We start from the raw sequence: 21,574 nt of genomic DNA on the forward strand, positions 1-21,574 counted from the left end.
AGTTACCCATTCCAGGACATTGTAAAAACAATCTGGTCTACATTTGTTTGTAACGTTCAAGTTTTAAATGATGCCTTACTTTTATTCAGTGGTGTGTTTATAAACGTCTTTTACAGGGGGGGGGTCAAAAGGTAATGAAAAAGTCACTTGCAACACTAGCAGATTATTTTATTTATATTAAGACATTTTCCCATATAAAAATAAGTATAAGTGAAATAATCTGTCAATGAAACTAATAATTTTTCATCAATAGTCAATAGAAATTATTGACTCTAAATAAGCTCCCATATCTTGCTGAAAAGTTACTTATGACACAGTTTTGTCTTAGTTTAAGTGTACTAAGATGTTTCTACTAGAAACTAGATAAAAATTATTTGGTAAGAGTTTTGTTTTTGCAGTATTGTACCTCTGTCTCTTGTAAATTTTAAGTTTAAATATCCTGTATCATTTATTTATTTTATTTTTAATTTTTTTATGTTAAATGCAAAATGTTTATTTTGGCTTGAGTACTGCTCTGAGTATGTTGTCCTTTCAGCAAATGGTATGATTTAGAGTAATCGATTACTAAATTAGTTGACTATTATTTCTACAGCGCTCCGGACGTCACGTTACAAAGTTTGTTTACGCCGCCATGTTGGCTGAGAACAGCAACCGGGAAGCACACAAATCAATGAGAAGAATGAATGGTAGCAATTAACTTAACTTTCGGAAAACGACAAACCATTAAACTTCAGACTACGAATCAGTGACCCATATTTAGCTTTATTTGTGCTTTTCAATTTGCATTCAATGACGGGATCCTGCGCTCCGAGCTTGTTTAATCGCAGAAGTCCGTATTTTCCTCCTAACTGGATCTTTAGGGATGTAATAAAATGTTCCCTTGGTGGTTTGTGTACCATCTGCTTCTTTTCAGGGGGTCAGCATCTTTATTTAAATTTTAAGGGAAAGACAATCAGATTTCCTTGGTTAGATTATAGTTTTTAGCACTCACCTCCATTTTTTCCAGCTTCTCTTCTCTCCATTTCCTCTATTTGTTTTGTGAAAAACAAGTCAAGAGTGTCCCTGTTGATCAGATAACCCTATAACTAATGAAAAGCGTCACTGAAGTGACAGCAAGATTAATGAAGTATCTTGGGCTGCGCTTGCATGCGGTGCACCGGGGTTTTTCCTGCAGAGTTGCTGTCGCGGGCTAACTGCTATTTATGGTGACAAATAATGCCCCATTCTGCCACCAACACCTGGAGTCAAGGTTAAAAAACACATTCCCCTCGACAGGATGAGGGAACGCGGACGAAGGGTGGAAGATGGAAGTTAGCAAGCAGAGACAAGGACAGGTGGCTTTTCTGATGCACAGTAAACTTATTTTCTGAAATCTGGGCGCAGTGGGAGGGCGCCAGGAGAGGCGGCGGACAGGAAGAATGGCAATGAAGGATTAATTGAAAACATCTTTGAAATACAAAGTAGTTGAGGCAGAGGACTCTAAAGGGGATGATATCAGAAAGGAGTGAAAAACAGCTTCTAGTCGTCATTATTTGCATGTTTTTATTTCACCTAAGTGCATGCAGCTGGCAGTGTTGCTGCATGACTGAACACAAAGATGTGTGTGAATGTGTGTGTGGAGCTCAGACCCACATCACTTTGATTAAGACGGTATCTTATTTGTAGTCGATACCGGCGGCCAAACCTCGGGAGCGGTCAATTTCATCTGACCTTCAGCAGCAGCGTTACAGTTGGGGTGTGTGTGTGCGTGTGTGTGTGAGAGAGAGAGAGTGGGGAAAAAAACATCCAGACAGACAGACGTTAAGCATGTGTGGGAATACGGGACCACAAAACACACTTGACTCAATGACAGATATAAACACATTCTGACGTTCTTCTGTCTCCATCAGGCTGCAAAAACAGCAACAGGTGCAACAAAAAACAGACAGACAAAAGTACGGAGCCCCCCGGGGGAAACGGAGGGTGTTTATTTTTTTACAATAAGATTTGCGTTCTCTCGCCACAATGTACTGATCAGTTCACACAGCATAACTGAAAGTCTTTCTTATGATGGCCTCCGTAATTTCTGCTATAAAATAAGGCTTTTGTAAGATTTCCATGTATATTAATATCTTGGTTTAATATCTTTTTCTTTTGGATAGAAATGGTCACTAAATCCACTTCTCCATTGTTAAATCTCATTGTAGCCCAAGTTGAGAAAACGTTTTGTGGTTGACCTACCATCCAGAAAACACTTGCTATATTCTTGTTAGTTGTACAGAAGGCTCTACTAATGTTTTTCAAAGATATACAGCTGTATAATCTTATTTTACTTTTACTTTATAGCTTTATGTTTTTGCAGTGTGGTAATCAGAATTTATGGATGTGGAAATTTTGGTATAAATGGGATGTTTGTGTTTTCTTTAACCTTTGAAAGCTGGTGTAGCGTAGCGTTGAATGATGGATCTTTGATAATCACCAGTCCTCCTTCGGTTTGCATAAATTATGACAGATTCAGTTTAAACTTTTCAGTGACGTACGGTTTGAGCGTCCCCACCAGAATTTCTCAGAAACATTCGCAGTCTGACTGATGTTGACATTATTTATATGCATCTCTCTGTTACATAAGCCTCTTTCTGTCGGCATGAATTTGCCCGCATGTCGGTTGTATAAATTTGTTTCGATGAACATGTCATCTGTATTTGTATCTGCGCTTGTTTGTGTTTCTCAGAGCAGCCTGCTGTAGGTGTCTCTGGAGCGTTTTCTCTGCAGATACGAGCGTGTGTAGTTGACGCACACGGCTTGTTTTGTGACTAAAGATTCTGCGAGCCTTTGTGTGTTTGCGAAGACTCGAGATAAAAGCGAGCAGCCGTGTCTCATAGCTGCAGTCTGATATTTGGACCTGTTGAGTTTGATTACAGCCAGGCAAAAAGTGGGAGAAAAAAAGCAAAAATTATGAAAAGAGAGTGACAAAGTGAAAGAAAAACAAGACAGATGGGAGTGAAATTCAGCAACAAAAGGCATTCTGGGCGTTCAAGAGAAAATAAAAGAGTGAGTGTCATCCACAAGGGGTGACAGAAGACAAAAAGGCTGATTAAATCAGTGCACTTACTGTGTTACTGTCACTCTAATCCTATAATCAGATTTCTCTAACATCAAGTTAATAATCAAGCTGGTATCTGTAATTAAATTCTCAACTGCCTTCCCTTCGGACAGCTGTGTCACTGTGACAACCAAACAGGAGCCAGAAAAAGGAAAGATCATTACGCAAAGCGGTAATTTACTCCACTGAAAATAGCCGAGCGCCGATGCTGAGTAAGACTTGAGCAAACACAAAGTGAAGCGACTTGAAAGTTGTCTATTTTTAAAAGTCACACTTCACACATGCTGGGAGATTTCTGTAGAGATGGTTAGCTAGCAGAGCTAGCAGCACAAATTCTCCATCACAGACTCAAATACACAATCAAACAATCAATCAATCAATCAACATGGGGCTGATATGCGACAAGCGGAGGGTAGAGTAACCAAAATTATACTCAAGCAAGAGTAGAAATACTTCAACATATTTTTACTCGAGTAAAAGTGAAAAGTGGCCGTCCAAGAAATTACTGAAGTAAAAAAGAATAACTGATCAAATTATCAATCATTTAATATTTAAAATATTACATAATCGGTTGGACCAAAATACAGCTCTGGAAAAAATTAAGAGGTCATTTAAAATGATCAGTCTCTCTGATTTTACTTTTTACAGGCTTGAGTAAAATGAACATTGTTCTTTTATTCTTTGAACTACTGACAACATTTCTCTGAAATTACAAGCAAAAATTGATTTATCTCATTTTATTCGCAGAAAATGAGAAATGGTCAAAATACCAAAAAAGATGCAGCACTTTCAGACCTCAAATAATGCAAAGAAAACAAGTTTATATTAACTTAGAAGCAACAATACTAATGTTTTACCTCAGGAAGAGTTCAGGAATCAATATTTGGTGGAATAACAGGAGGTTTTTAACGGGGTTCAGTGCACTGGGCTTTCCAGAGCTGTATATAGTGAATTGGAAATTTTGGTGATTTAAGGATGAAAATGACAATAATTCATATAAGTAACAAAAAATAATAAAATCAGACAAAATATATATTTTTTCAAATTAGTTTCTTTCAATGAAAAAAACAAACTTTTGAAAATAAGTAAATTTGGTTCTAAATGGTCCAAAGTTATGGGACAAACTAAAGTTTTGCTACATATTCAAAGTGTTATGTATCAGAAGAATGCAAGCTAAAATCAGACCAAAAGTAAAGTGTTTTAGATATTTAGTCAAAATCAAGTTTAAGTCAAACATTAAAACAAACATGTGGGGAGATTGATTGATGTTTTAATCTGTCAGATTTCTGTTTAAACCCGAGTAGTGAAACAAAAAAAAGTGAATCAGCAGTCTTTAAACTACACTATAAAAATGCTGTTGCACAACCAGTAATTCAAAGTACAGCAGCATATTTTTCATTTTGCTCCCATTGTTGCGTTAGAGGCTTTATAAGCAAGAATAATGGTGAAATTGAGCCAACACAGTAAATCTGCAGCTGCAAAACCCTAAAAGGTGCCAAAAACGCCCCGCAGGGGAGGAGAGGAAAGGTTGGTTGTAAATATAATATGAATGTTTGTTATTATTATTGTGAAAACATGGCTTTAACTTAGAGTCCATGGCTACATTTAAAGTGTTTTATTTTTATTTTGGTTTGCGTTTGTGGGTGGATTGACTCCAATAACAATATTTAAATTTGAGATTTTTTTCTATTCCACATGATCACAATTATACATAAAGGCTCAAATACATGCACTAGTATTTATCAGTGTTTCCACAACTTTGAGTTTAGTTTAGTCAATTTGTTCTCTATTAGTTTTTTTTGTTTTAACATATTTTACCGTTTTTTTTCCTGTGCCTCAGTCTCCTCCATCAGCTGTTTCTCATTGCTTTAATTACTCACTGCAGCATTATTTAATCACCTCTCCAGTGAATAAACTTCCACATTCAGTCTCTAGTAGTTCGATTCTCTGGTTCTGTTCCCAACATTCTCGGTAATTACCAACTTCTTTATTAAAAAATCACAATTATCCAAACTGTAGTAAAATCACATGTTTAATTTAAAACACACCAGTTTTTTGGGCATCTACCGTCTGTGGCATAATTTATGTTGGATGTTTCATTATTTCAATCTGAAAAAGGAGATTTAAATTTGTTGATTTCTTTGCAAACACTCACCATTTAGCAAAGCTGATCAATTATCATTTTCAGCCTCCTTTTTAGCACTTTCATTTGGTAGCAGGCTAAATTGATAAAAATAATGGAGTACCGTATTTTCCGCACTATAAGGCGCACCTTCAATGAATGGCCTATTTTAAAACTTTTTTCATAAGGCGCATAGAATAGACGCTACAGTAGAGGCTGGGGTTACGTTATGCATCCATTAGATGGAACTGCGCTAAAGGGAATGTCAACAAAACAGTCAGATAGGTCAGTCAGACTTTATTAATAGATTACAAACCAGCGTTCTGAAAACGCCGTTCATTCCCAAAATGAATAAACAGCTGTTTTATTATTTTCCTGAGGTAAAGTAAGTGAACAACAGCAAGGTATAACATATAGTGGAGGGGAACTTTTCCTCGATTCAATAAACACGTAAAAAACAGTCTGATACTGTTACGGTAAATCAAACATTAGTGCAATCACAATATATATCCACTTCCGCACCATTGATTCGTTCATGTTAAATTCTCTGCTGCTGCTCTGTTCCCGTGGTCTACTGATCGCCTTGAGTTTAAACTCTGCGTCGTAAGCGTGTCTCTTAATAGGAGCCATTTTGGGGTCTTTACACAAAACCCAGTGTGCACGACGCGCGCTTCTTCTTCTACGGGGGAAAATGAAGTCGGCAGCTGCTTACCGTAGTTGCGAGACCTGTTGTGGATCAATATTGGTCCATATATAAGGCGCACCTGATTATAAGGCGCACTGTCGGCTTTTGAGAAAATTGAAGGTTTTTTGGTGCGCCTTATAGTGCGGAAAATACGGTAACTTGATTCATGAACACAAAAACAGAAAATACGGTACTTTAATTCCACAGTAGAGAAAGCCATATAGTTTCAGTAAGTAGGTATAAGAAAATAATATCGGTATTTGTATTGGTTATCGGTTAAATGAGTTTTAGTATATTGGCATATCGGATATTGACCAAAAATCCAATATTGTGCATCCCTACTTTTTTAAAAAACATTATTTAAGAATGTATGTATTCACAGTATAACAGCATAAAACACTGGTGTCAACTATCTAAAAGAGCAGCAAATTTTTGAGAAAAAAATTCAGAATCCTGAGGGGGAAAAAAAGCCGAAGCTAAGAAGTGTTTTGGGTGACATAAAACAAGGACGAGTCAAGCAGAAAGAGAGACTGTTGCTGGAAAATGTAGAGAGACACCCTGGAGAGCGAAAAGAGAAAAGCAAAGGGAATCAGAGAGAGAGAGAAAGAGAGAGAGAGAGAGGGAGGAGGACGAGCTAAAGAGGAGGGGAGGAACGAAGGGAGTACCAGAGTGAGGAGAGACAGAGAAGCAGCAGACAGAGCGCAGAATGCAGGCTGGTCACTGACACACACACACACACACACACATGCACGGACACACACCTCTGAGGAGTGTATGAGGCATGCACACGCTGCTGCCCATGGAAACACACACACTGGCAGGAAATACAGCGAACCCCAGAGCCTGAGGAGACATGGAGAGCAGCATGTTCTTTGGTGAGTCTGCTGTGTTTCAACACAAACTCCTTCCTTTCAGCTGGCCGTGGACTGGGAACACTGGTTTCCATTAGAGGAAATCACCATGAAGTTGCTCACCTAGGCAACCTTTTTTTGTTTTAATCTCCCTGTGTGAGCGGAGTCTCCACTCTGACATGTAAACGTGATCCAGCTGAGCTGCTGTACTTGTTCTGGAAGCTGAAGATGGATCTGAGCAGATGTTGCAGAGAAGATCAAATTACTCCATCAGGGCTTCAAAAAAGAAAAAGAAATGCTGAATTAACTCCCTGGGTGAATCCTTTCAAAAATAACTGCTGGTATTATTATTTCCTGTGGTAGAATTAGGAGGATTTATCATTAAGGATTAACCAATCCGTGCATTTGGACGACTAGTATGAACCAGAATGTTTGCATAGTGTCAGGATTCACAGGAATTTGAGTTTCCATTTCGAGTGGATTCCTTTGTTTTTATTATGTTTTGTTGTTTTGATCTATTGCCCTCGCTCTTGTTTATCCATTCCATAACAATTAGTCATTTTTCCTCAGCTGATCCAGCAGTGCTCCTCTTGCAGCTGCAGAGCATTTAGTTTATCACACTCACCGTCTCACTCCAGAAAACACTGCTTGTAGTATTTCAGCTGTGCTTTTCGTAAATTTATGATATGATTTAGTTCTTCTGATCGCCTAAAAGTGATCCTGCCTCCCTCCTGCATGTGTTTGAATCCTCCAACATTACAAAACATTTGTATTTTCTCCAACTTTTTTTAGTGTAATCCAGACTTCCCCCAGTGTACTGTAAGCCTGGCAGCCCGCCAGGCTTTAATATCCCCCGCCAGGCTAAACTTTATTTATTTATTTTAAATACTTTTTTAAAAAATAAACAATCGATAGCAAAGACGGATTAAGCTAGGACTATAATTGATTAATTGAATCACTGTCCTCTACAACATCAAATAATTTGCAGGTATTAAAAATAAAAATACTCCGATCCAAAGGAATGTGCAGCTGAGAAGAATAATTTAAAAACTTTACAAAATGTGTATTTGTGCATTTAAAAAGAAATGACTGTTCACACAAAGTCTTTGTAAAGCAACCAGACAAATTTTTTTCATCCAATCAGAGTTCTCCTTGTAAATAGTTCAATAATAACCAATCACAACCAGCTAATCAAAATACTGTACGAAGCAGCAGATGTTACTAAGTAAAATATTCGGATTTAGGAAAATGCACAAAGAAATTTAATACAATAAATACTTTCATATGCTTACTCATCATTGTCCATTTTAGTTCATATTTCTTTACATTTTATTTTTTACATGTGAGCAGCATTACGTAGTGTGCATGGCTTTTTGGTTAACTCTTCCAAAAACCCATAATTACATTGTCATGCTTTAAAATTTTCTGTGAACCTTTTACATTTTTTAACACGTCCAGCAGCGCATTTCTGCTCAAAAGTTTTTGTCGTTTAAGTAGCGCATATGCAGAGATTTGGCGACTTGGCAGATCAGAATCAATAATCTTTAAGATTAGGTTCCAGAGTGGATAAATTTCTGAACGCCACGTTCATGTTTCCGTGTCGCCATTCGATTTGAGACATTTTTCAAACGATGATCTTGAAGCTCCACCTGTCTTTACCTAGTATGCACCTCACTTTCAAAAATAACAAACATGGCGCCATAGAAGTGAAGTGTGGCGCGATTTGAATGCCATTGTGGATACAAATGGGACTGAAGGCCACTCCAAAAGCAGGAAATGAACTAAAACGCAGGGCATTCTGGGTAAACAGACAAAACAAAACATGAGAGCCCAATTCTAACATGCGGCAAAATATTAGGGCCATGCTAAGTAAATAACAAATGTAAATCACAAGAATAAAGTCAAACTATTATGACTTTATTCTTGCATTATTTCACCTTTATTCTTGTAATCTTAGGATTTGTTGTTGTAATTTTATGTTTTCTTAGTAAGGCCCTAATACTCCGTTGTACTAATGGGAGAAATAACTCAGAATCTTTTACCAGAGACTCCACATCTGTTTACATTTTGTGAAACAAGAAGTTGTGTTCAGTGTTTCCTCCGGTGGTTCTCGGTGCAGCGCCCCCACAGGCAAGGAGGTGAACAGGTTTTTCAAAGAGTTTGGCTGAATTGAGGCAGTGCAGTGTGAAAGTGAACCGTACCAGCAGAAAATGTAACAAATGTTGCAATTTTGGTCCCAGGTCAAACCAAGTACTACCGAACTATCAGGTGTGAAAATAACCTTGAAATCAGTTCCATCTTGATACTAGTAAGCCATATTAAAGGTGAATGTATATTGATGACGTACCTATAATACCACGCATCTCCTTTAACCAACTGGTTTTGCTCAATAACCCTAGATGGGAGTTACTGGCAGCAGGAGGCTGTTGAAATTCCCTGTAGAGGAAGGCCTCTTCCATTAGTTGATAGGAAGGACACTGGAGGAGGCTTTGAAAGACTTAATGCAGCTTCCAGTCAAGTACTCTTCTCTCGGCTGGCTCACATCGGAGGAATAATTACACAGGGATCCGGATTTCTAAGGGAGGTGGGTGATTTGTTAAATGAAAGATTTTTTTTTCTTCAGGGATTAAAGTGATCCAAACTTATAGACCGTGACTTGTAAGAGGGAGAAGGATTTTCTCTTGTTATGCTATACACAGAGGATGAGCGGTATCGGGTGAGGGAGGAAAGATGGGCCTGGAAGCTTATGAATGAATAAGCCGTCAGGTGCAGAGACAACTTGGGCTCTTTGAGATCCACTGCCGACGTTGCTCAGGTGTGAAACTGCTGGAAGTGGAGGAAAGGAAAGTGAAGGTGTTGCTGTTCTGTTTGGCTGCTTCTAATCCCATAAGATGAAAAGGGAAAGTGGGAAAACTCCCTGGCTCTCAACTAAAAGAGCATTTCGGATGGGTTTTTGTAGCTGGAGAAGCTCGTTTTACGCGTGTTTCTGTGTCATTTTATCTTTACTGCTTGGTGTAAAACACAACAAAAGGATGGCAAAGATCAGTGCCTGGATGTGTGCATCGTTTCAGCATTTATGAATGCACTTCTGAGTGCGCTGCAGGGGGAAAATAGATGCGATCTCCTAAAAGATAAATAACACTGTCTGTTCACCAGCTCTGCATTGCTCCTGTTTAAAAGCTTTCTGTTGGAGTGATTTATACCTGACCCCTGAACTCTTTGAAACAGGAGCCCAAGAACTTGGAGAAAATGGAAAACAGATCAGAGAAAGACTTTTCTCATTTCACACAACAAAAAGTTGCCATAAATAAACTGTGAGCGAGCAGACGAGCCCTCAAAACGTTGACACAGCAAATAGGTGTCATGATCTGTGTCTTTCTGTGTTTATTTAGAGTTTTCTGTCCCCTTAAGTCTCTTCGTTGTCCTGTCCTCCCCTTGATTGTTCCCAGGTGTGTCTCGTTTCTATGATTACCCCCAGTGTATTTAGTGTCACCTGTGTGTCTGTTCTTTGTCGGATCCTTGTCGTTACTTGCCGCCATTGGCGTTTGTCGTGCCGTTCCTGTGTGCCCTGTCTACCTTTCGTCCCTCGTTAACCGGTTGCTACCGGCGTCGAGCCCTGGCTTTAGCTCGGCCGTGCTGCCCGGCTTTGGGACAGTTTTTGGACTGTGTGTTGCCTTATTAAATTCCTTATTCATCATACCTGGGTCTACAGCGTCTGCCTCACCACCATCCACATCACTTTCATGACAATAGGAGTCAGAAAATTACATACATTTTTTAAATTATAACTGTTTTATAAACATATCTGTACCCTTCAATTTGCAGAAGTTACACAAATTGTGAGGGAATCTCTTATCCACAGTCACATTTTAATTTTCATTTGATGAGACTATTGTTGACTTCTATGTACGGATTCACAGTGATGCCAAAAATATGCAATCATCTTTAGCATTTTAGAAGATTCCTGAATGCTTTTGAGTGAAAGCTACTGGCATTAAGAAGTATTCATAATTTCATTCACTTTGACAAAACCTCTAGCTCCGTGAAAAAAATTTGCCCTACCTAAACTTTTTAGAGATTTTAGGCTAGCGTGGTTGCCTTCCTTAGGAGAAAACCTTTCTAAAACCCATTTTTTCAGGCGGACAACTTTTACCTAAATTTGTTAACTGCAGTTAAAATAACGTATTAGTTTTGCTTTCTGTTAAATAAAAACCTTCAAAGGTACAATCACTCATTTTACTCTGTAGGTCATCCCTGAAATTCTGTTACTCAGAATCACAAGTCGAAGTGCAAACTGTGTCACGGAGTGTTAACTCAATAAAAACATGCATTATCTGCAGCATTGTTCACTAAAATGGCACACCACTTTAGTAACATCGATATGTTAAAGAAAACATACATATGTATTCACACTTGATGATATTCTAGACTTCTGCATTACTTTTAATTTTGATACTTTAAAGTATTTTGCAAGTCATATTTTACAAGTTTTTATACTTCCATTTAGGTTTCTACTGCTTCTAAAAACAGTCCAAGCACTTTAATTGGCAATAAGTTCATGTTTATTTTGGCTTCAAAATCCTTCAGGATGTAACATTACAAATCAGCAAGCCCCGCCCTTCCAACTAGTAACTCTGGGAAAGCCCAACCCGTTGCCTAGCAACCTCAGCTAAGCCCAGCCCCGTCACCTGGCAACCCAAGCTGAGTTCCGGAACGTTTGGTCAGTTGCTTTTACCGCTATATGTGTTGGAAAATGCCTTTTGTTAATGAAACAAATGTAATGAACATGTTTTGTATGGCCCATAAAAATATCCTAACCTGTTTACGGAAGCGTAATAGACCACCTTTATGTATTTTTAAAAGAAAGTATTTACTTTTACTCAAATAAAAATGTTAATGCGGAGTCAGGGAGTATATTTTTGTCTGTTCATTTGTACTTTTACTTAAGTACAGTGTTTGGCTACTTTCTCCACCACTGTAGGTTTTTGAGGAAAGTGCTTATTTTGAAGTGGGATCTGAAAAATGTGTTTCAAAACTGATGTGTTTGGCTTCGTAGAGTCGACAAATGTTAATCAGGTTCTGGAGTTCTGTAGGCTGTTGAGGTTGAGTCGAAACCCCAAAGGAAATCAGCCCAAGACTTTCTTTTAGTTTCTGCAGGAAACACGTCCAGGGATTGTTGGAGCCGATTTAAAGACATCTGTGTTTATTGGTAAGCTTCGTTCATAATGGCAGCGAGAGCTACCGTACGTTAACAAGACACGAATGGAGCCAAAAGAGTGAAAAATTTTTAAAAAGCCAAATTTATCTTGTAAAGGTTAATTGGAAAATTTGTGAAAGTGTAGCTCTCAGAATGCTTTAAATCCACCCTTTGTTCGTTTTAATAGGGGTGAAATGATTTTATCCCCCCTGCTTGAAGGGAAGCACTGATCTCACAGCATGTTAAGGGTCAGCGAATACAATCAGCAAGCTGCATAAAAACACAAAAAGCATTAATCACATCAGGAACGTGGTCGGCATGCGAATAAGCTTCAGTGAAATTCAGATTTATCTAATAATTGGATTTGTATTTGCTGAGGGAAATGGACGTGCCGCGTGAAAGCATTCTTTTTATTATGAGTGGCTTTGCCAGTGTGGACTCTCAGCCTCTCCAGACAGATCTTATCCGGGCAACCGGCAGGTTCAGGACAACAAGACGAGCTGGAGGGGAGGGAGCCAGCGCCAATGATTAATTATTAATGCCAGTCAGCGTCTTCCAGACATCATTTTTACTTTCCTGCTCTCTCAAAGCCCCGCCGCAGGAGGAAAAAAACCCCACTGCAGCCCAGATATGGGGATCCTTCAGGAAGGGCAGCGCAGAGGACGGCTCCAGTTGGAGGCGTACACTGCAAAAACACAATGTTACCAAGTGATTTTGGTCTACTATCTGTCACAAATATGTTAGTGTGCTTGAAATAAGACAAAACTAACATAGCAGTAGCTTTTCCTCAAGATATAGGAGGTTGCTTAGAGTAAATCCTTAAGATTAATGAAAAAGTACTAGTTCCACTGGCAGATTATTTCACTTATAACGTTCAAGATGTCGTAGCAAGACCTAATCTGTGCACTTCTGAGACAATATACCTGAAATAATTACCAATAAGACAAATACACTGCAAAAGTACCAAATCTTACCAAGTGTTTTTGTCTAGTTTCTAGCACAAATACCTTAGTGCACTTGAAATAAGACAAACTATCGTAGAAGTAACTTTTCATCAAGATATGGAAGTTTGTTTAGAGTGAATAATTCCTTAATCTTAATGAAAAAGTACTTGTTCCATTGGCAGATTACTGCACTTATACCATTTCTTCATTGTATAGTTCCTGTGCAACTTTTATGATACCTTCGCAAAACCTAATCTGTGTACTTCTGATAATATACCTGAAATAATACAAAGAAAATTACCAAAAAGATTATTACACTTAAAAAAATACCAAATCTTACCAAGTATTTTTGTCTAGTTTATAGAGCAAATGTCTCAGTTACTTGCAATAAGACAAAACAAACTTAGAAGTAACTTTTCAGCTCAAGATAAGTGAGCTTGTTTTAAGTAAAATTAATGAAAAAGTACTAGTTCCACTGACAGATTATGTCACTTATAACTCATAAAAATCCCCTAGTGGATTATTATAACTATTTAAACAAAATTAAGGAATTATTGCAGTGTTTCGAATTGTTTTCACTTTTCAGATGAAGGTCAACATTTCACCTATAGCAAGACATTTTTCCCATGTTCTAAGTGAATGATGGAACTATTATTTTTTCATGAATATTAAGGAATTTTTCTCTTAAAACAAGCTTCTTTATCTTTCTAAAAAGTAAGTTAGGTTTGTCTTATTTCAACAGTACTAAAATACTTGTTCTAGAAACTAGACCAAATATACTTGGTAAGATTTTGTTTTTGCAGTGCATTGATAGTCGCTGCTAAACATTTAACAACACTGTATGTGATGCATCATTTAGCACAGATTCAAAAAGAATAAATAACCAAAGGCTAGTGGAGGGAAAAAAACTTTAATCAGTTTCAATCTCATTCAAATGTGTCGAATTGTCAGATCTCATCCGAGTTCTGCAGCTGAACATTTTGGGGCTTCGCACGCGTCTCCAAGAGCCTCAGGTTAAAAACAAAGAAGTGCACCCATTGGTTTGTGTTTAATTTGATTCGTCGGAGTTGCTTTTATTAATTTAAAGCCCTGCAGCCGGATATCAGCTGACATGATGACGAAGAAGTGAAAGCGTTGCGTGGCCAGCGTCACGGCGTTTGAGCGGTGTCTCAAAAGCTTGATGGGTGCAAATGCACCTCTTCCTGCCCTCTGAGGTTCATTTTTCATAATTCAGCAATTCCTGGGGGGGATATGACTCTTTAGCTGTTATTTATACATAATTACAGTTCGTTTTATGGAGATAGCTTACTGTGGGATTATCAGGTTTGTTTTAGTGGCACGTTAAGAATGAGAATACCGTCTTGGGAGGTCTACTGAAACTGTGTGTCAAACGGTATTAAAATGTATGTGACACCGGTACCAATAATTACTCTCCCAGTTTATTTACACTGGTAATTAGTGGAGCTTTGTGATAGCTTTTACTTTAATAAATGATTAGAGTTTCTGTCTGCAGAACTGTGAAAGGGTTGCAAACTACCTGTAATTTATTTATGTTGTCCTTCCAAAGAGTGTGGCTTTCTTGTAATCTTTTAAATTTGTCTTATTTCTCTTTGGACTTTAGTAGCTTTTCTTTATAGAAAAGACACAATTGTTTTTCATCTAAAAGTAAAATGTGTGTAAAATATATGCACTGCAAAAACACAAAATCTTACCAAGTATTTTTGGTTTAGTTTCTAGTGCAAATATCTTAGTACATCTAATACAAAAACTTACTTTCAGGAAACTTTTCAGCAATATATATTAGCTTGTTTTAAGTAAATAGTTTCTTAATATTTATAAAATAATCCTACTTCATCCACTGGTAGATTATTACAAGAAAATTTTCCCAGGTTGTAAGTGAAATAATCTGCCAGTGGAACTAGTATTTCTTCATCAAATAAGTAGTAATTGAAGTAAAGTTACTTTAAAGTTAGCTTTGTGTTATTTAAAGTGTACTAAGATATTTGCACTAGAAAAACTACCTTAGCTACTACATTTTAGACTCCTATTCTTCCAAACCAGAACAGGAATTAGACCAGAGGATACTTTCTTATACTTATACTTTTCTACCAACTCCGAATAGGAGTATCTAGTTTATTTACTTTGGATCAACATTATTAGCTTTTTCTTCTTTTGCTCTTTCTTTTGGTTTGTTATTTTGTTTGTATTTCCGTTTAAATCCTGTAAAGCACTTTATATTGCCTAGTTGCTGGAAATGTGCTATATAAGTAGTTACCTTTACCTTTTCCTTTAGAAACTAGACCAAAAATACTTGATTTTAAAATTTGCATAGACAAACATTTAAATTCCTGGTCCCCATGAATGTCACATTTATTGGTTGTATTTTTGGTGCCTGCATGGGAGGCTGACAGCGAGAGACAGTGCTCACTGTGCAATTAATCGTTTGGTGGGTATCATACTGACATCTACCCAGAGACCTCTTCTTCAATTGACCTTTAGCGTTCTATTTGTTTTGCTTTGCCTCGCCTCAATTACTTTTGTTTTCATCAAGTCGGAATAAGTGCTCGTGACAGAAAAATAGGCCACATAACAAAGCTGCAGACGGAACAAGCGAACAGCTCCAGAAACACTTCTGAGAGGTATTTTAATGACTGTGACCCGCAGACCTCTCAGAACAAACCGACTCTATTGCAGACCCTCGATGTAGAGTAGATGACAGCTTCTGCTATGGAGCCCACTTTAAACCAACAGGACTGCAGTCCAAAAGCAACCATTATTAAAATTTATGTCCAAACTCTTTCTCAAAAGCGTGACAGTTCTTGACTGAGTGGCAGTCTGTTAATCAAGTTGTTTTCTTTTTTTCTTTTTTGAGAGTTGGAGTAGTACGACGTAGGCTGAGCGCTTTGGTTTCAGGATTAAAGTTTAGTTTAAACCCAGTCACTCGTCTTCCTTCTCTGGCTTATTTTTTTAGTCCCCCCTTTTTTTTAGTAGTGACAGATGTTTAGGCCTGCAGACTTGCAGGAATGTGCTCATGTGTTTAATCATGTTGGCTAGATTATGAGAGTTGTGTTGCCTGTCCTACCAAAAGACAAAGAAACAAAGAAAACAAACATAATAGAGACATAAACACGAACACTAATTTCTTAAACGTGTTGAAAACCTCCACCGAACAGGAACCAGAGCTGTCAAACCGAATGTATGAGGCACATGTGCACCATTTACCCAACTGGCACTCCAAGTCTGACACAGTCACCCAAGGAATAACTCTATAAAATCTCAGGCTACACTATGCAAGTGCTCTATCTGCTAAAACCTCATTGAGTTTGCATTTATGAGGTAATTTTCAATCTTTTGTACTCAAAACTTTTGTTCTCTTTCAGATATTCACTGTGCTTTCTCAAACCTTTCTTCTCGCGCTCAGAACTTGTCTCTGCTCGGAGCAAATCTCCACTTGGAAACCTCTCCGCTCGCTTGCAAATTGTTTTCTGCTCGCACTTGGAACAGAAAAGTACTGTTGCCTGGCAACCTCTCAGCTAACAGAGGTTCAGTGCACAGCTCAGTTGCACTCAGTGTAACAACGTTGTAATGGGTGCGTTTTTTTCCTTCTACGGGTGTGCCTGTGTGGCTGCTATCGATTGTAGCAACCTGCACCGCCCACTGGATGGAGGGAGAAACAACAACGTCAGTTTTCTGCTCTGTAGTACACCAAACATCCGCTAGCAGTGTGCTACTGATCGCTAACAGCTACTGATCTTAGGCAGGAGTTTGTTCACCCCAATACAACAGTTATTTATTTGACCATAACATTAACACATTGTTCATGCCATATTGATGCCAGCCGAATTTCTTTTTTTTTTGCTTACTTACATAAATTATTTTTATTTTTGTCCTTAAAATACCAAAATTTCCACTTAACTTTATATTTTGGTCCGTCTGATGATGTAATTTTTTAATATTAAATGATTGATAATTGGATCAGTTATTCAGTACTTGAGTAGACTCTTTTCACCAAATACCTTTTTGCTCTCACTTGAGTAATTTCTTGGACGGCTACTTTTTACTTTTACTTGAGTAAAAATATGTTGAAGTAGTTCTACCGTTACTTGAGTATAATTTTTGGGTTCTCTACCCACCTCTGCTAATGAGCCTCCCTCTGCAGCCAACTGTGGAACGAGTCCACTTATGAGTGGACTCGTTCCTCCAGCCATCTTTCTTTTTTGATTAGCTGTCCTTTGCGGCTGCATATGGTAATGTTTAACGCTTGGTTCATGTCCGTCAGTATGAGTTAACATTTAATGCAACAGTCAATAAATGTGTCATTTAGAGGAAAAAAACACGTATAAGTCGCAGAACCAGCCAAACTATGAATAAAGTGGGACTTATGGCCTGGGAAATACGATTTGTTTTTCAATCCAACGACATACAAGTTCGTGGCAAGAACAGAAAATGTGTGGCAGCAACTTTCCTTCCTGTTTTGGTCAAACGGGACAAATTTGAGGTTTGTTTCAAGCTAACCATGTGATTTTCTGCACCACAGTAAAATTTAACACCACCACTTTCCACTGGGAAATGTACTTTTTACGCTACACTGATTTGACATCTATACTTACCAGTGGCTCAGATTTTTAGACACAGAAGGACCACGGCTCAGTCGGAAGCCATAATGAAACATGTCAGCAATTATGGAATGTATTTTTGTGACATTTAGGCCTAAAATGCGTTCCCTCTAAAGATTGGATCTTAATAATGTTGTTGGTTTTTTTCAGACCAACAAAATCCTGTGTGGTATGGAAGAAAACAAGCTTTTAGCTTTAGTCTGTTTTGCAAAAAGTAGCGATACTTTATCATCTCTATTGCATTAAGATCTGGAGTTTCTGGAAGAATTGAAGAGTCAAAACTGTTGTTTTTATTCATAAGTTCATCCATACTGACATTATTATGACTGGGTAAGCTTTGTTTGTTTGTTTTTTGTACAATTTCCAGATGTCAACGAATGCCATGTTAATCTGTTCAAACAGTTACATGCAAGTATAAACATGCTGTTCACTAAGGATGGTGTGATGTCTCAGATGTTAAAGGAGATCTGTGCTTTTATTCTTCCATTTTGGTTTCTATTGCTTCTAATAAATAGTCCAAGTACTTTAACAAAAACACCCAGCCATTTGTTTTTGACAGTGAGTTAATGTTTTTTGTTGTGTGGAAAATGAGCCGTTTTAAAAGTCTTTGGAATGTAACGTTACCTAGCAACCCCAGTAGAGCCCAGCCCGTTACCTAGCAACCCAAGCTGAGTTCCAACAGCTGGTTTTACTGTTTGGTTGGTTGTCGATTCACCATTCAGAAACCACTTGCTGCATTTTTGTTGGTTGGATTTAAAGAGAGGAGACGCCCCCAATTAGGCAGAACTGAACTGATTAAATCTCATTATCTTAGAATGACTTTGTGTGGAAAATGTGATGAAAATGTTTTATATCACGCAGAGATCCAACCTACCTCGTTTTTTAAGCACAATGGATCACTTTTAATGTTTTCATAGTGTGAAATGGTCAAATCAACACTACAACAAAAGTAAAAATGTTGTGAATATTATAGTTGAAGCTGATAAAAGCATCATTTTTTACAATGAAACAAGTCTGAAGATGTGCTTTACAAGTGTAGTATTTTTAGAGGTGGTCCAATAAAGCTAAAATTGAAGTATTTGACCAAAAGGACTATCATTACATTGTTAAGAAAGGGAAGAAGGTTGTATGTCGATGCAGAAAATAAATTGTTGGCATCATGAGGAAAGAAGATTAAATGGAAACACTGAAGAAACATCTTAAGACTGAAGCTAAATCTTAGTCACAAATTGGGTTCCAGATGGAGAATGACACAGAGCGTGTATCAAATTAGGGTGTTTTCACACATGAGGTGTTTAGTCTATTTAAAACAAACTGTTTTACTTCTCGTAGGGCTGCTCAGTGGCGCAGTTGGTAGCACTGTTGCCTTGCAGCAAGAAGGTCCTGGGTTCGATTCCCGGCCCGGGGTCTTTCTGCATGGAGTTTGCATGTTCTCCCTGTGCATGCGTGGGTTCTCTCCGGGTACTCCGGCTTCCTCCCACAGTCCAAAAACATGACTGTTAGGTTAATTGGTCTATCTAAATTCTCCCTAGGTGTGAGTGTGTGTGTGTATGGTTGTTTGTCCTGTATGTCTTTGTGTTGCCCTGCGACAGACTGGCGACCTGTCCAGGGTGTACCCCGCCTCCCGCCCGGAACGTAGCTGGAGATAGGCACCAGCAACCCTCCCGACCCCATTAGGGACAAGGGTGAACAGAAAATGGATGGATGGATGGATGGATGGATGTTTTACTTCTCCCTTTGGTGTGGGTCGTTTGTGAAGATGTGAGCACAGCAGTCACATCAGACTGCGGACTAAAATTATTGCATGAAGCATTTTGGAGTCTTAATACGATTCAAAGTGAACTGTAGAGCGATTGGTTTATGGTGTGAATTTTAATTCAATCTCGATGCAACCAGCTACCAGGTGTGTGATGTGAACTTGATTCAAACACCTTCCTTGAGTTGTTTTTTAATATGTAGCATTAAGACACTGGTACAATTCTGTACAAACACAAAATCATACCAAGTATTTTTGTCTAGTTTCTAGTTCAAATATATTAGTACACTAGGAATAAGACAAACTAACTTATAGGTAAGTTTTCAGTAAGATATTGAAGCTTGTTTTAAGTGAATAATTCCTTAATGCTGATGAAAAACGTCTAGTTGCACCGGCAGATTATTTAACTTTTAACATGGAGAAAATGTTTTGTTATAAGTGAAATAAGTCAGTGGAACCAGTACTGTTTTTAAATCAATATTAAAGAAATATTTACATAAGACAAGCTCATATATCTTGCAGAAATATTACTTATAAGTTAGTTATTTCAAGTGTACTAATATATTTTCAGTAAAAAGTAGATAAAAAATACCTGGTAAAGTTTTGTGTTTTTGCATCGTTCATTCTCCAGGTTTGCAGCTTGTTCAGAACAAAGCATCTGCTTCCTGTTTTTACACTTGGTGCTCCCAAACCAGACACACCTGATCAATAAAGATATACTCTGACTGGGTGAGCTCTGGTGATGATGATGGTGAACTTCCACAAGTCTGGTTCGTCTTTGGGGATAATTTCCAGATGTCTGAAGCTGCCATGTTAATCTGTTCGAACAATTATATGCAAGTATAAACAACCTGGTAACTTCCAGCTATCACACTTTTTACTAAGGATGGTGTGATGTCTCAGATATTAAATGTTTTTATTATTTCCTTTTGGTTTCTATCGCTTCTACAACTCAGTCCAAGTACTTTAAAAAAACGGCCAGCCATTTTTTTCACAGTAAATTAATAGTTTTTGTTGTGTGGAACATGAGTCATTTTAAAAACCTTTGGAATGTACCGTCACAAATCAGCAGGCACTGCGCCGTCACCCAGCAACCTCAATGAAGCCCAGCCCGTTACCCTGCAACCTCAATGAAGCCCAGCCCGTTACCCAGCAACCTCAATGAAGCCCAGCCCGTTACCCAGCAACCTCAATGAAGCCCAGCCCGTTACCCAGCAACCTCAATGAAGCCCAGCCCGTTACCCTGCAACCTCAATGAAGCCCAGCCCGTTACCCAGCAGCCCCAATGAAGCCCAGCCCGTTACCCAGCAACCACAATGAAGACCAGCCCATTACCCAGCAACCACAATGAAGCCCAGCCCATTACCCAGCAACCACAATGAAGCCCAGCCCGTTACCCAGCAACCACAATGAAGACCAGCCCGTTACCCAGCAACCACAATGAAGACCAGCCCGTTACCTAGCAACCCCAAGCTGAGTTCCAGCACATTTGAACGCATTTTACCAATGTATGCACTGTACAATGGCAGTATATAAATTAACAGTACTGTATACTGTACTCTATAATGTATATTTACTGTATATGGTACCATATGCCGTATATTTCTGGTAAATATAAAGTAAATTTACCGTTTACGTAAACGGTAAATTCACTTTATGCCGATATATGGTATAAATGTGGTATATTTATATAGTATATTTACGGTATAGATTTTACTGTATATATACAATAAAATTCTAGCAACCACAACTGCTGATATTTTACTGTAAATTAGAGATTTTTTTTTTTAGTGTTTCTCCACTCCTGAGTGTCAGAGGAAAAAAAAACAACTAAACTTCACTTTGACTTCTTGTGGTTCTCCGGTGGAACAAATCAGCTTCATGTGATGATGTTGCAGGTCAAGGGGAAAAAGTAAAAATCCCCAAACTTGAGCCATGATGGCCCGTCAGATCCCATCTGTCAGTGCGTACACTAAACACGACCCCGTCAAACAAATCCACATGTCAAAGCGCTGCAGATGAACTTCTCACACCAGCGCGGCTGTGTTTGGATGATCCGCTTTTGGCTACGCGCCTCGCTCTGACGGACGGCTCATTTGGCTGTTAGCAAGGTGAGGCGATCCTGAGCGGTGACGTCAGGCCGGCATATCGGGCGACGGTTGATCCCTGCAGACGGACATACTTTGTTGAAGTTGGTACCGGAACGTGCCTCCACATGAAAGGCCGCATGTGCGCTTTTTCCAACAGATGGCAGCGCTCCGGTGGCTGGAGGAAGCAGCAAAAGATGGAGAAGGAAAGAAAAAAACAAAAAAGGCCCCGCA

General features: G+C 38.5%; 1 protein-coding gene across 1 annotated transcript in view; it reads left to right on the forward strand.

The window, feature by feature from the left end:
- Window positions 1-6,545: 6,545 nt before the first annotated feature.
- Window positions 6,546-21,574, forward strand: part of znf385d (zinc finger protein 385D) — a 103,143-nt gene continuing 88,114 nt past the window's right edge. The window contains exon 1 of the mRNA XM_028012638.1: window positions 6,546-6,764. Within this exon, the coding sequence (XP_027868439.1) occupies window positions 6,743-6,764 (22 nt within the window). The 5' untranslated portion in view covers window positions 6,546-6,742. The remainder of the gene's footprint in view (window positions 6,765-21,574) is intronic.

Source organism: Xiphophorus couchianus, chromosome 3 (assembly GCF_001444195.1).
Source record: "Xiphophorus couchianus chromosome 3, X_couchianus-1.0, whole genome shotgun sequence".
NCBI lineage: Eukaryota > Metazoa > Chordata > Actinopteri > Cyprinodontiformes > Poeciliidae > Xiphophorus > Xiphophorus couchianus.